We start from the raw sequence: 14,770 nt of genomic DNA, 5'->3' as shown, positions 1-14,770 counted from the left end.
GGCTTCCCTTCTTCCCTTAGGACTCTTATGTAACCAATCAGCTCCTTCAGCAAAGCAACACCTGATAAAACTCCAAGCAGCGACAATGCATCCAACATCACACAGGCCCTTGGACTGCACCCACTTAGAGCATGCCTGCACTTGGCTCATAGACAGCACAAAGGCCTTTAGCTGCCAGGCCTTGAGCCCACTTCCCTCATCTCCCAGGAAGTCAGTTGGCTGCATTCAAGGCCAGCTCACTGATAAGACAGATCTGTCAGAGCAGCTTTTGCTGGCCTTGGAGCTCCTCCAGAAAAAAACTTGGAAAAGTCACACAGTTGTGTTGGGGAGCCCGTGCTGTGAAGCTTCAGAGAATCCCTTCACTCAGGAGCAGTTTTCAAGCTGAGGTTCTCATCCTTGAGCCCCAGCTGAGCTACACAGCAGCAGCATTGCAGCCACAGCTGTGCCTGGACACATATCCACAATGATCTGAATCCTGACCCAGCCCATGGACTCACCTTCCTGATCTGAACTCCATCTTGCCTTGCTGCTGTGAACTTGCCTGGCAGGCACTGAACTGTAGCTGTCCCTGACCACTCCAGACTGATCAAGACCTTGAATTGCTTGAATTCATAGTCTTATCACTATGGATTTGTCTGGTGACCTGGCCTACTGGCTGTACCTAGTTACCGCCACTGGACTTGATCTGTTCCTGTTCACGTCCTGTGGTACTTTCCCACTACCAGTGGAAAAGGCCACTACCTTTGCCTGCCTTCCTGTAACTCCTGGCTACTGGCTTTTCCTGACAGAGCAGCCAACTCTTGCTGTTCCCAACTGGTATCTGACCATCAGTAGCAACTGGGTGCTGGGGATAAAATGTGCTCCATTACCAGGAATGCAGACTCTTACAGTGGTGTGCAATGACAAATTTACTTTACTCACAACTTTTTTTGTGTGTGTTTGGGGATTTTTTTTGGACAACTGTTCACAGTTCTCCTAAATAAGAGCAACATGTAGTCCTCTGAAATTAGTTAAAGGGAGTAAATAATTACAGAGAACAGTTTTCCAAAGAAATGCTGAGGACTTTCAGGAGAGGTTTTTTCTGGGAGGAAGAAGGAGAGGAAAAGAAAGCAAAACCAGAAAAGAAGGCAAGTATCACCTTCTTTTAGGACTGCAACTAAAAAAGATGACCAAAAAAAAATCCCCCAGCTGCAGCTTCAAATTGACCTAGCCCAGTATTTAAGTAGCTGAAATTACTTTACAGACACAACGGGACAACAGCAGTGCTCAAACCCAGTTTTGGAGGGAGGCCATAATTTTCTACCTGCAAACTTCACTGCAGTGATGGAAGAAGAATGTTCATCCAGGGTTTGCTGCAGGCTATAGTCCTTCCCAGCATCCAAGACATGAATCAATCTATCCCGACTGGCTGAGGCTAAGAGCTTTAAACCTGTCAGAAAGTTAAAAAGAGTGCAAGATCATGACTTAAAAAGTAATTTTTAAAACAGCTTCCCAAGTCATCTTAGGGACAAAACATTATACTGTAGCTAACTGCATAGACAGACACAAAGTAACACCCCTGATTTTCACATTATAATACTATATATGCTAATATATATAGTATTATATATAATATACTATATATATTATATATATAATGTACTATATATACATTATAGATATAGTAATATATTATATATACTAATACTAAATTTCACATTATAATACTAAACAGAAAAAGTTTCAATCTCAACATACAATATTCCAATACAAAGTAAGAGAAAGAAGACTTTTTTCAAAGGCTGGCCCTACTGGCCCAACACTACAAGCCTGCTCTGAAATTCAGGAGTAGCTCACCATGATAATTCTAACATACCATAGTTGGACATTCTGACTTGCTCAACATTACATTTATAGGCAAAGGGGAATCAGCTCAACTGCATTTACCTGTGTCGGGTTTGGAGTATTCCAGACATAGGATCTCAGAGTCATGGGCTTCCACTTTCAGCATTTCCTTCAGAGACTGCAACTCATATATTCTAAGACACAACATGGCTCATTTCAGTACGTTTATCAAATTAACAATACCTGTTTCTGATTCTCATGTCTGAGCAGACTGCAATCTGCATAAGAAGGTTTATGGGATTACCTGAGAGTGCCTATCCTGTCCCCCGAGGCCAGGTGCTCCCCGCTGGGACTCACACAGACCGTGCGTATCCCCACCTTTGTATCCAGCACTTGTGCATCAGCTTTCTCTGCACTTCCTGCTGAGTTGTAATCAGTGTCCAGAAGTACCTGAGTGTTGTCATCTACATAGATGATTTTCATCAAGTCCTGGGGACACAATACACCCAGAAATATTTACTAGTTACCAAATATTAAAGCAAAGCATCTGCCTTAGAAACTGAGCTCCTGGCCAACATAAACATTTTATTGGCAATAATGCTGTAACTGGTAGGACCTCTTAGCTAGCAGCAAGCACTAAGCACCTTCATATTGTAGGATGAAAGTTACCAGCTGTATCTCATGATCACCCTTTTCAAAAGACTCAAGCTAGAAACTAACAGCATCTCCTGCACTACTGATGACCTCTGGGATTAGTGATTACAACATATTAGGGCATGCAGCAGGAATCTGAAAGACTTCTAGGGATCATCTAAGTCAGCCTTCTGAGAAGTGACAGAAAAAGCAAGAATTTTTTCAACTTGCTTCCTGAGATCAGGACTGCTGTGTCCACAGATCTTCCATGATCTGAAGCAAATGTCCATATGTAGTCACTGTCCTCTATGATTATGCTCCCTCTTATATAGATGAAGTGAGTGCAAGCTGTTTTTCATTCAGTTCTCCCCAACCTCTGCTTCATTTAATGCACCTTTTCCAAACAAATCTTAAAAGTGGTTACACATCACAGAGATGCAGACAAAGAGAACCAGCTCTCCTGAAGCATATGGCCCTTATGGAAGAGACTAAGCTTGATGAATCCACGGGCAGTTTATGAAAATAGCAATAGTCCCCAGGACTGCTTCAGACAAACTGTCCTTCCACCCAGTACTCCTTTCATGTTTCTTCAGGTTCATACATGTAACCAGATTTGTGCTCAGTTTACAGAGAAACCTGTGTTGACTTGGAGATCCAAAGAAATTTGGGCCTTAACTTGGGAATACCTGTGTGTGAAGAAGAGCAACCCCAAGGACAAGGAGGCAATCCAAACCTAGGTTCTTACATTGCTGAGGATGTTGCGGTGCAGGGCTGTGCCATGGATGTTGGAGCTTTCAGTGTTCCACAGACGAATGGTGTTGTCAGAGGAGCAGGTGATGAAAGAACCAGGGGGGAGGCAGGGCTGATTGTTGTCCTTCACCTCTGGATACATCTAAGGGCAGGTAAAATCAACCCCTGAATAATACTGCCTGGCATCTGCCATTCTAGATACTGGTAGCAAATTTCAAAAAAAAAATGAGACAAAAGGGTTGTCTTCTGTTTTCTAAATGTGAAAGCCAGACAGTTCTGATAAAAACCTATTTGCAGACCAGAGTTTCATACTGACTTCAAACAAATGTTCACTGAGCTTCCCTGATCACAGAAAAACCTCCTTAAGAAGCATGCAACAAGCCAGTATCCTTTGTTGCTAATAGTCCAAAGAGAGCACCTCAAATCCCAGACAATGACCATGCAATAACCACCTTGCGCTATTGTTTGCAACTTTCATCTACTACTGTCTATTTATAATTCAGAAGGAAAGGGTGTGATGCAATTAATAAATAATAACAGAGTTCTCAACCTCTTCCACTTTCTTTCCACTTTCCCCTTTCCTGACCACCGTTGGACATATTTCAACATATTAACAACTGCACTGTTTCCTATACCTCCTTTTCTTCCCTCTGTCCCTCTGAGGGAAAGCCAGCTAGACAGACTGGAAGATGACAGACACTTGAGAGACTATTTCCACATGTTCTGGTGAATATGTTAAGGAGGACCAGAGTTCAGACTTTATCACTGTTTCATGGTTTTTTGAAGCACTTGTTCACCACAGATCTCAAGCAATTTTTTGAGGTCAGCAATAATCTCTTTTGCATCCTCTAAAAGGAGGCTCTGTATTCAGCTTTGTTCAATTCTGCTTCTTCTCCCACCTCTCACTTTTTAATGGTGAGATTTTTTTTTTTCAGTAGCACACTGCATCTCACACAATCAGTCAGCTGTTGCAGTGCAGCCAAAGAACTGTTCTCAGGCCCAGTAGCAAACACACCAACCACAGGTGAAAACTTGAGTCAATTCTTTCCTTCTACAGTAAGTGTTTGCATTCAAATTTGGCAGCTCGTCTGATGACTTTCTCAGCTGCAACTCACAATCCAACACCTGTGTCTGCAGACAACATACCTCAATGTTCCACACACAGGAAGAGTGATACAAAGCAGAGTACACCTTGCCCACTTTCTTCGGGTCTTTGACATCCCACACATACAGGCTGTGGTCATTGTATACACAAGAAAGCCACTGGTTGGTGGGGTCAAAGGTCAAGGCAATCGTGTCTGGATACTTCGCATCAGCCACACCAGAGAAAAGACGGCTGCACAAAGAGAGAACAACAGCCTGGTTAATTTGTGCTCTCTAGGAGTCAGGGCAAGGAGCTCAAACAGGAGAGCTCAGATTCTCCACAGGGCACTGTTGAGGTGAACAATACACTGTGGCATATAGAGAGAGAGTAGCTGGCCAGGAAGACCTGTCTCTTGAACAACCGGAGTCCCAAAGAAGCCTCAAAGTCCCATTGCAAAAGTCTTTCTCCTTGCCATCCAACACAGAGTCCCACCACAGGTGACTGATTTTCCCTGAAGAAGGACGAAACAGGACACTTGATGATTACTGGAAATCATCATAATTTTCCCTGCATAATCATGTGGCAAAATCCAAGTCAAATAATCTCAAAACAAAGGGAAGAGAGAGTATCATCTTTTGGTGGGTACTATATCTTGTTTACTGATAGCAGGAACTGCTCTTGCCAAGTAGAAGAACAAGCACTGCACTCAAAACACAGAAGCACATCAGCACAAGGGACAAAGGAATGGTTCATTTCAGTGGCCACTTGCCTGACCTGCTTCCCTTCCACTCCCACCCCACACACAGGCCAGCGTGGTGCTGCTTGCAGCAGCTTGTGAGATGAGCAACTGCAGATGGATATAAAACAAAATGCAAATGTCCTTTCTAGTTAGGCAAGCTCTCTGATCATAACTTAGAAAGGAGTTCTGTAGAGCCAGTAAACACCTCTTTGCCCAGGTGTGGCCCAAGATCACATGGCCATGTGAGCCCTGTATCTCTTCTACAGGCGTTCTCTGTTCAATCCTGCTGCAAGGCAAACAAAAGAGCTCTCTGTTGCCCTGAGGTGAACTCAACCATCCCACAGGCTGCTAATGATATTGAGCAAGGTAATTATAGACAGAGTGCCAGGGTGTTGAGAACTGGTAATTTTAAAGCACCAATGAAGCCAAAGTGCACGTAGCACACCAAACAACTGAAGCCCTGCTTCTGCACTTGCAGAGATTTGAAGGCTGGAAGAGCAGAAGAGCACAGCCCAAATTCTACTGAAAAATCAAGTAATTGATACAGTCGTGGGCAGTTCACTGCAGGCAACTGGCATCCCACAGAGAGGCTCTGGCATGCTTGGGAACATAAGGAGTCCTGTGTTTTAAAGCTTCTTTGGAAGTAATAAATTCATTTAAAAATGTTGTTAGATTGTAATCAGCACTACAAATACATATTTAAGATGCATATGAATATTTCTGCTTAACTGATGCATGAGAATAGCAGAGTTTTTCAAAAAGTCCATATATACAACTGCTTGATTTTAGCACTACCAGAAACTGAGAGAGTTCCTTTTCCAGCTCCCTTACTGGAACATCATTATCTCCCACTTATCTTCTGGAGGAGGATTATACAGTTCACTGTTTGAACCTTTACCTAAAGTTCCCAAGAAAAGTTTAGAGTATATATCTGTAGACATGGAGACTCCAGATACCCAGTGGCATAACGGCTGGTGGATTCGTATCGTTTTTAGATTTCTTTCCCCACTAGAGACAGAAGTGAAAGAGGGCACCAGAAGAACACTGGGAAAGCCTCCAGCCAGGACTGGCAAACACCCTCTACAAGAGGCAGACTGAACTGCATAGAAATCACATTACTCACCTCAAAAGGTAAGAAATAGAAAGCCAAGACAGAAGATACTGGAGCAAGATAGGAAAACAAGACAGCAGAATGCACAAGATTGAGGGAGAAGAAATATTACAGACAATAGTAGATTTAAGTCTATAAAAGATTGCAAGAGAGCCTTTGAGAAAATGCCCCATGAGAACATGGGCATCTCTTAGCAACATCATTGCTATGGAGGAGAGTGATAAGCAAAGGATGTGCCATGGTACAGAAACAACTGAAGCGTGCCACAGCATCTTGTGCCCTCTGCCTGCCTGCTCATAGCAACCAATGCCAAAATGCTCAGGTCTGGTGGCAATATCAATGCCACCAGACCTGAGCAACCCCAGGGAGATGAAGAGCAAGATAAGCTGTGTACTCCAGCAACCAGGTTTGGGCTGTAGTCCAGTCATACAGGGCAAGGCTGCAACAGCTCAGAGAGATCTGCAACAGGCTGCCAATTTTAATCCATAAAAAGAGCATGCTCCAGATGGCAAAGGTCTGGGGAACAGTTCTAACCCCCACAAGCCTCCCTTGCTCCCTTCCACCCTTCTCCACAGTACCTGGCCTCAGTCACACTTGCGATGTCTGTTCCCAGGAAGTGTGGCTTCGGCAGAGTGGTGACAAAGTGAAGGTTCAGAGGGTTAAAAATCCGCACGGTGCCGTCAGCGCAGCCACAGAAGATGTAGTCGTGATTCACAGAGATGCAGTTTGCCACAGTGGTCTAAGGAGGACACAGCACATGAGAGGGCAAATGAGAAACGTGCTCTCACATCAAAGGTCACCAGACACACGACAGGGAGAACAGCAAATTGACAGACAAAGGAGTCATGGTCAGAAAAGCTGTAGTGAAGTCGAGCCCTGAGAATAAGGAAAAGCCTAAAAATCAATTTTTCCTTTCTGAAGAACTTTCCAGCCAAGGTCCACTACAGATCCCAAGTAGTTAGAAAAAAGCCCAGTTTCTCTGCCACCCACTATGATGAGAGGTCAGCAGAGCTACACATTTGCTCCAGCTGAGTCCTACTCTGAACTTTGCTTTTGTTCCGGTGACATTCAACACCACTGGCAGGCAAGCAGCACCTCACCCTGTACTAGCACGCCAACACATTACCTGTCAGGAGAAGACAAGAAACAGAACAAAATGGATTTTCTTCCCCTCCCTTTGGGATCTGTACAAATGGCAGAAAATGGTACAAAATGGAGTGTCGTGAAAAGGGGATGAGTTCAATGCAAAAAGTTTTTTCAACTTACTGTGAAGCTGTCTGTATTCTGAGCGAGAGTGAAAGGCAAATTTTAGAGAGGAAAGGAAAGGAAAGAAAAGAAGAGGCATTTCACTTGAGTGAAAGCGTGGATAGACTTTTTCCCTTGATTTTAATACACTGGATCCTTTCAGGTGGGCATGTTACATTCAATTGAAAGGAAAACAAGCATGATCATATTCTTAACTATGGGCCAACCTGGTGGTTTAGAATAGCCAAATCAACTAGTACCTTGGCAACCTGCATTTCAGATGCACAAGCCAAGTAAGACACTGCAGACTGGACAGAAATCAGAACCCTTCTAAAACTCCTATTTGGCCAGGCCAAGGCAGGAGGGACCATACAGGAGTTGCCATAAGGACATTGCTTTGCCAGTAGAATAGTCACTGCAATGCTGAGACAAGAGAATAAAAGAACCTCAATGATTAATAAAATCCCTTTGCCAAGAAGTAAGACTATTTTTGCCTGGCCTTCCAGAGTAAAGCACAGGGTGGCAGAGGCACAATTACTTTCATTGCTGGTGGTCAGCTTGTACCTCTGAGTGCCTTTATTATTTGTTGCTCCTGCTCTGCTTCAGCAGGCACAAATACTGCAGAATAAGAGGATGTAAAACTCACCCTCAGCTCCACCCACTTGTCTAGCAGCCTTTTTTCATTGAATTCACAGAGCAGGCCTGAGGATGTGATACAGAAAGTGCTGTCAGCTTTTTTGCCCCTTCCACAAGCCACGTCCGCAAAGAAGTTGTTCCTCAGTTCTCCAAGCAATCCCGAGCGACCCAGCAAGGGAACTGTGGCATTGACCTACCAACAGAAAACACTTTGTTAGAAATTCAGCAAGGCACTTCAGGCAGACAGTGATTTTTTTAGAACATCAACCCCTGAGTGCTGAAGTGATTCAAAGAAAGAACTGTCAACAGCCTACAAGGAGAGGTTTTACTTGCTGTTCGTGTTTGCAATTGTTCATGAGCACACAGAAAAATCACGATAGGTGGATTCTGCCCCCCAGAGAATAGCAGAACAGCTAAAAGTTTAAACACTTTGGTTGATGCTGCAAAATTACACTCACAACCTTCTGAGATGCTCATACCAATGTCAAATAGCTCTCCCTACCTCTGTGCTCCAAGGAGTTAAATGACTGCAGCTCTTTTCTGGTTTAGTTGTCCTTCAGTATATGTGACTGCTAAAGGACAAGCATGCTTCTAAGCAACTCCAGGAGCCACAGCCCTACCTCAGTGCAGGATAAGACAAGCTTTTGGTGTTATCAGCCCATGGGGAGACTGAGACTTGAGAGCCAGAGGTGGAAGGCTATCCTTGCATCCCAGCAAAATCAAGAAGTTCCCACTTCCCACAGCTCACTGGGGCAAAATCCACCTTGCTCTAAGATGGAAATGGCTGTTTACAGTTCGGCCTTGATGCACTTTCTCTCACCTTGGAGGTTTTGCTGTCATCCAGGTACCAGAACTTGATATGTCGATTTCCAGCAGTGACAAAGTAACTGCAATCCTCAGAGAATGACACTGCCGTCACTTTACTTGAGACTTTGTTGGCTGCCACTACAATGTTTTTCTGGAAATATAATTGTTTAGATTACTTAATTTCTTTGCTCAGAAGCAAAGGAACTAATTTCAATTACAGGCACATATCCAGTACAAGCACTGCAGCAGGGAAAAGACGAGGCTCAAACTATTCCCCATTCACCTCCATATACAACCTCCCCAGCATTAGCTGGGAACATTGATTTGGCAGACAGTACAATTCACATTTATATTCAATTCCTCTTCCACATTGACTATGATCAAGAACAAATCACCAGGCACCAGTGCCTGCAGGAACTTGGTGTCTGAACCATGACAAACATGTTGGTTTCACAACCACCAGGAGCTCTGAGCAAACCCATTTCCCATCAGCAAATGCAGATGTAGGCCACAACAAGGAAGAACTCTCCCAGCCCCCAGGCAGCAATGAGGGCACAGCACTCAAGATCAGGAATAGGTATTTTCATGGAGAAAACAGTACTGGTTCTTCCATAAATTCTCCCTTCTCTTTAAACACATTATACTTTATCAAAAGACCCAAAATACATAAAGACCATGCTTGTACTGGAAGAGAAAAAGCAAAATGTGTTATACCTCAAATGTGCACCTCAAAAATGTCAAAGAGTTTGGGAAAGGAGGAAGAAGACACAGGGACAGAAAAGAGGATGGAAACTGCCCAAGCAGAATGGCCAGATAGGAGGAGGAGCTCCCTGTTCACAGTGTCATTGCTCAGTTTTCCTCCCCCTGCCTTGCCCAGATAGAAGTGAGAATAAAAAAATTTTCTGCTCTGTCTGTTGTGGGTTTGCAAGCATGCAGAACATGGCTGACAACAATGCAATCCTTTTCGTTCTTTCTGTGTTTCCTTTACCCTTCCCTTCAGGGATTCAGTTGCTCCCAGTCTTCCAGACACAATTCCCTCAGCACACAAACCCCGCCACTCAAAGGGCCCCACTGGACTGTGTGCTGACAGAACTGAAGAAACCAGCACCACAGGAGTCTAGCCTGCTGCACCATCACCATAGAGGATCCCCCAACCCAGAATAAAGGAAAAGCAAGTGGGACAGCAATTATAACTTCTTTCAAAACAGCGCACAGAGAAAAGCTTCAGACCCTTGCAGACCTCAGCATCGGGATCATTGCTTATGGTCTTTCTTTAAGGAAGCAAGGGAATCCTACAGACAACATGGATTTTCTCTTCCATCACAGTCAAATTACTAGGTCTACCACTCAGGAAAAACAGGGAAATCCAAGCAGCAGCATAGAGGATAGACAGGTTGTGGTTAAAAGTGCAGGAAAATGCTTCAGGAGAGCTTTAGTCTCAGTCTTTATTGACTTTGGTCAGGTAAAGTATCTCTAGTTTTGGTGTACAGCCTGCAAAATAAAGGCCAGCTGGACCTCCCATCACAATCTGGAACATAAGCTTAAAGTGTGTGTTCCTCAGCACAGAAGAGTCAGACAGTCCTTACCTCACAAGTTCTCATGTCCACAATTATACAGTGAACAGAAAACCTGCATAAGCAAGGGAAAGCAAAACTACTTGTACTGTTCCACATATGCCATGCATTGTGACCCTGTCCAAGTCACTACTTTCATTTGTATAACTAGAAAGAATCCAAAGGCTGAGCACTCAATTTTCAACACAGACATAACACTTATGTTCTCTCACTACACACACAGTTCAGCCATACGAAAAAATAGCAACGTCAAACTTCAGCTCATACAGAAGACAACTAACAGTGAGATCTTAAATTACAGCACAGGAAATGAGATGAAAAGAGTAACATACTAAATGTATAATACAAGAGAGAAGAGAAGGCTCTGGGGAGACCTTATAGTGGGCCTCCAGTACCCAAAGGAGGCCTACAGAAAACATGGGGAGGGACTCTTCATCAGGAAGTGTAGTGATAGGGCAAGGGGTGATGGTTTTAAACTGAAAGAGAGTAGATGTAGATTAGCTATTGGGAAGAAATTCTTTACTGTGAGGGTGGTGAGGCATCAGAGCAGCCTGCCCAGAGAAGTTGTGGATGCTCCATCCCTGGAAAAGTTCAAGACCAGACTAGACAGAGCTTTGACGGGGTTTCCACCTGGTCTAGTGGAAGGTATCCCTGCCCATGGCAGGGGGATTGGAACTAAGTAATCTTTAGGGTCCCTTCCAACCCAAACCATTCTATGATTCTATGATCCTGTGAGATTTAACAGATGCATTGATTTATTTTCTTAAATCATATCTCTTTTAGAGAGGGTTACAGCACTTGAAGAGGTAGCAGGAGCATCTATTACTACAGAGGACCCCTAGCCTACTAAAAATAAATGTTTATTTTCTTATCTACAAACAACAAATGCTTAAACGTTTACTAGAGGAAAGACACAGGCTTTGTTTTTACCAAGTGTTGCCTCAATCCAGTGACAGGCAGAGTGACTTTCATCAGCTTTCACCCATTATGAATTCCCTATGTTCCCTTTCCCACCCATCAAGGATAGGATCAGAGTACCACAAACTTCAACATAAAAAAAATCAAAACAAGCCAAGAGCATCCACTACACTACAAAAGAAATCTCTGGCCAATGAGAGTTTCCTTCCTTAACCTCATAAATTAGTTTTTAACAAGCCTCTAAAAAAATCACAATGGTTTGGCAAGGTTTCAAAGTCCAGGCTTTTCTGGCTGGACAGCAAAATGTCACACATCTCCAACCATAAAGAATATCCCTTCATGGAAATTACTTAGACCTTCCCTAAAGGACCATAGCTTTCTCTCATGTCCAAATTTGTCTGTGTCTATGAATGTCAAAAACCAAACAAAAACTACAGAATTAAAAAAAGCAGAAAGCAAGATAGAATTGAAATAGTTTACAGTCAGACTGGAAGCTCTTTTTAATTTAGCAACACCTTGTGGTCCACCCAACCTCCTAGAAAACTTACCTTCCATGACCACACGTTGACAATCATGTCATGCTGGTACCCCACTGAAACAATGTACTTGGAGCTGGGGGAGAAGGCCACACAGGCCACACCATACTTGTGCTCCTGGAGCTCAGCCACCTGGGTTTGCTCAGCCACATCCCATACCCGAACTGCTGGCATGTGCCCGCTCTGGAAGGGACAAGAACAGACACAGAACAGGAAATATAACCCCAAGGTCGCTTCTGACAGATTTGAGCATGTAAATGTGCAGAAGCTTGGAAAAAGATGTCTAGATGGTGCACTCACAATAGGTTTAGAGGTTCCTTTGATCCTTTAAAGTCCAGATTTAGACTAAGAACCAAAGGAGTATATGCATTTCAACAGGTGTGCAAATTAATACCACCTCCCCTGCTTTAATCCTTTTCTTATGCTACTCACAAAATGCTAGTCCCTGTTCTAGCCAGGGACTAGAACAATACTTTTGATGCACATCTCTGGTCTTTGTAATGGGAACTTACAGCCTGCTTGTGAAAAGGATTGTAATAGATTGTTATCCCTAGACTCAGTGAACCAAAAGCCCTCACATCCTCTGCTCATAACACAACATGGACATCTGAGATATCAAGCCAGGTCCTGCCATGCAGAAACATGACATGGCTTTTGTGGGAACTCTCACACACCATCTGAGGGAGGCCTCTGATGGAATAGCAGCATCGTTTCTGTCACAAGGTAACACACGGATGCATTCTGCCCAAAAGAGTACAGGCAGGGTAATGTCAGAGAAAAAGACATGGCAGGAACAGAGCCTCTGGTTTTATGTTTGTTCTCCAGAGAAACAAAAATGCTAATTCAGCACTTTCTGCCAGACAAATCTTTTCTTTTGTTTAATTGCTTGTTATTAAGCCAAATTAAAACAAGGCGCACAAGATGAGCTGAAACGCTGGCCAAGAAATGTGCTTGATGGGCAAATCTTACTCCAGTAACTGCTCACAATTTCACATTGAAGTCTGTCAAAACAGTAGCTTGTAAGATAACATATCCATGGCAACATGGCAGAACAGTACCTTTTTGATTAGTTTTAAGTTAGTCATTCGATTGTGTGGGCGAGGCAAGCCTCATCACAAGTGAAAGCCAAAGCTTTAAAAGCTTCAAATTGTGCATGTTTTAATTGCCTTGTTCAAAAGCTCTGCTAAGCAACTGCCTGTGGCCTGGAAAAGAGCCATGGTGAGATTTAACTGCAGTTGGTACAGTTCTCCCTCCTGCAACGCAGAGCTCAGGTCTCAAGGTGGCTAGCAAGATGTTACAATGAGCTGAATCAGCTGCTCTTCTAAACAACTGCTATATTTAAATATGTACATACATATAAATATTTCCCAGTACTTTAGCATACACCCCAAGACCTTAACAAACTGAACTTGCATTTCATCTTTTAAGAAATGCTCACCAAAAGAGTGTGTGTGACCCCCATGGACAAGGACTCTACAACTCCATGCGGAGAAATAAAAAATAATAATTAAAAAGAGAGAAAAAAAAAGTTTTCTTATGAATTTGAAATATGTAAAAGACATTTAATATGTATGGCAGCCAAGGACTAACCTCCATGTTCTCCTCCCTGAAAGGCCAGCCATGCAGAAAACTAAGGTGTTATTAGGCAGAACTAGCATAAGGCAGCTAAAAGGGAGATTGACAAAGTGAACTCAGAAAGCTTTTCCCTATGGGACAGAGGTTGAACTAAGACACGACTGCTGACACCAGCAGGGGACACTGCTACACTAAGCAATAATTCAAATGTCAGACACGTGGGAGGATACTGAAAAAAAGAAACGGTTTTACAACAGGGTAAGACGAGACATGCTTTGCAACAAGGGAAAAACAAACAAAAAAACCCCAACACAAAACCCAAAAAAACCCCACAACAAGAAGAATAACAAAAAAACCCCCACAAAGTTAGTGTATAACTGGAACAACTTTTTCTTTTTTTTTCATAATTTGAATTTGCTATGTAGCCCAATGAATTCTCAAACAGGAAAGTTTGTTAGCAAGAAAAGTACCCCACATGAAAAGAATCAAGCACCAGAATTTTTTTTAAAAAAGGAAAATAAAAGAAGGCACCAGAACTGAATACCATGGAGAAAATATATCTATTAGAATTTTATATTATTACTATTAAAATATATATTAGAATTTTAATATAAAGGGGGGTTATTGTATTAAGATTTCTAGAGAGTAAGGAGGCATTAAAACATATTACAGCTATAAAACCTCATGTTTTCACTAAAAAACTAATGACAACATCTAATGATGGAAAATTTATACTTTTTCTGTGTCGTGGTAGCCTCCATCTAAAACAACTCACTCTTGTTTCTACCCTTGGTCTGATCCATACAGGATGCAGGCCCAGCTTTGGAGCCACCCAGTGACATGACAGCTGCCATCACAGTGACCACACTAGGGACCGCTGGAGCAAACAGGCTCCACCTTGACAGCTCCAGCACAGCACTTCTCCTCCCTGTGGCTGAGGCTCAGGAGGAGACCTATCTCACACATGCTCCCTCCCCATCTCTAAGAGGCACAGGGACTAGTGGTAAACTGCCATTAATCACACACAGGAGCAAACCGAGCCCAACCATATGGAGGTCAGCATTTCTGTGGATTTTTAACATCCAGCAATTCCAGCCTCATGACACAGCCCATGTCTTGAACTTCTAATGCAGAACAGACACACACTGCACTCATCCTCATTCTCCCCCTTGGGCATGTTGGGAAAGAGGAAGCAATTGTTGCCCCTAGCCAAACAAACAATGCCAAACCACAGGCACCAGCATCTTCTGTGACTATTCCTAAAACTCCACTCCACATGCACTTTTCATTTTTTCCACAACACTGTTACTGGCTTCAGTTACTTCCTGAAATCCTAAA

At 43.2% G+C, this 14,770-nt stretch overlaps 1 protein-coding gene across 2 annotated transcripts in view; it reads right to left on the bottom strand.

The window, feature by feature from the left end:
* MAPKBP1 (mitogen-activated protein kinase binding protein 1) overlaps positions 1 to 14,770 on the bottom strand; it is a 102,970-nt gene that overhangs the window by 33,734 nt on the left and 54,466 nt on the right. For both annotated transcript variants that reach the window (XM_082282912.1, XM_082282911.1), the window contains exons 6-14: positions 11,870 to 12,040; positions 8,843 to 8,980; positions 8,033 to 8,215; positions 6,720 to 6,880; positions 4,354 to 4,543; positions 3,203 to 3,349; positions 2,129 to 2,313; positions 1,927 to 2,018; positions 1,304 to 1,429 (exon numbers count right to left, since the gene is read on the bottom strand). In XM_082282912.1, coding sequence (XP_082139038.1) covers positions 1,304 to 1,429; positions 1,927 to 2,018; positions 2,129 to 2,313; positions 3,203 to 3,349; positions 4,354 to 4,543; positions 6,720 to 6,880; positions 8,033 to 8,215; positions 8,843 to 8,980; positions 11,870 to 12,040 — 1,393 coding nt within the window. The remainder of the gene's footprint in view (positions 1 to 1,303; positions 1,430 to 1,926; positions 2,019 to 2,128; positions 2,314 to 3,202; positions 3,350 to 4,353; positions 4,544 to 6,719; positions 6,881 to 8,032; positions 8,216 to 8,842; positions 8,981 to 11,869; positions 12,041 to 14,770) is intronic.

This window comes from Coloeus monedula (genome assembly GCF_965178545.1).
Source record: "Coloeus monedula genome assembly, chromosome: 6".
Classification (NCBI taxonomy): Eukaryota; Metazoa; Chordata; class Aves; order Passeriformes; family Corvidae; genus Coloeus; species Coloeus monedula.
The sequence above is the reverse complement of the archived record's forward strand: the minus strand, read 5'-3'. Positions and strand labels throughout refer to the sequence as shown.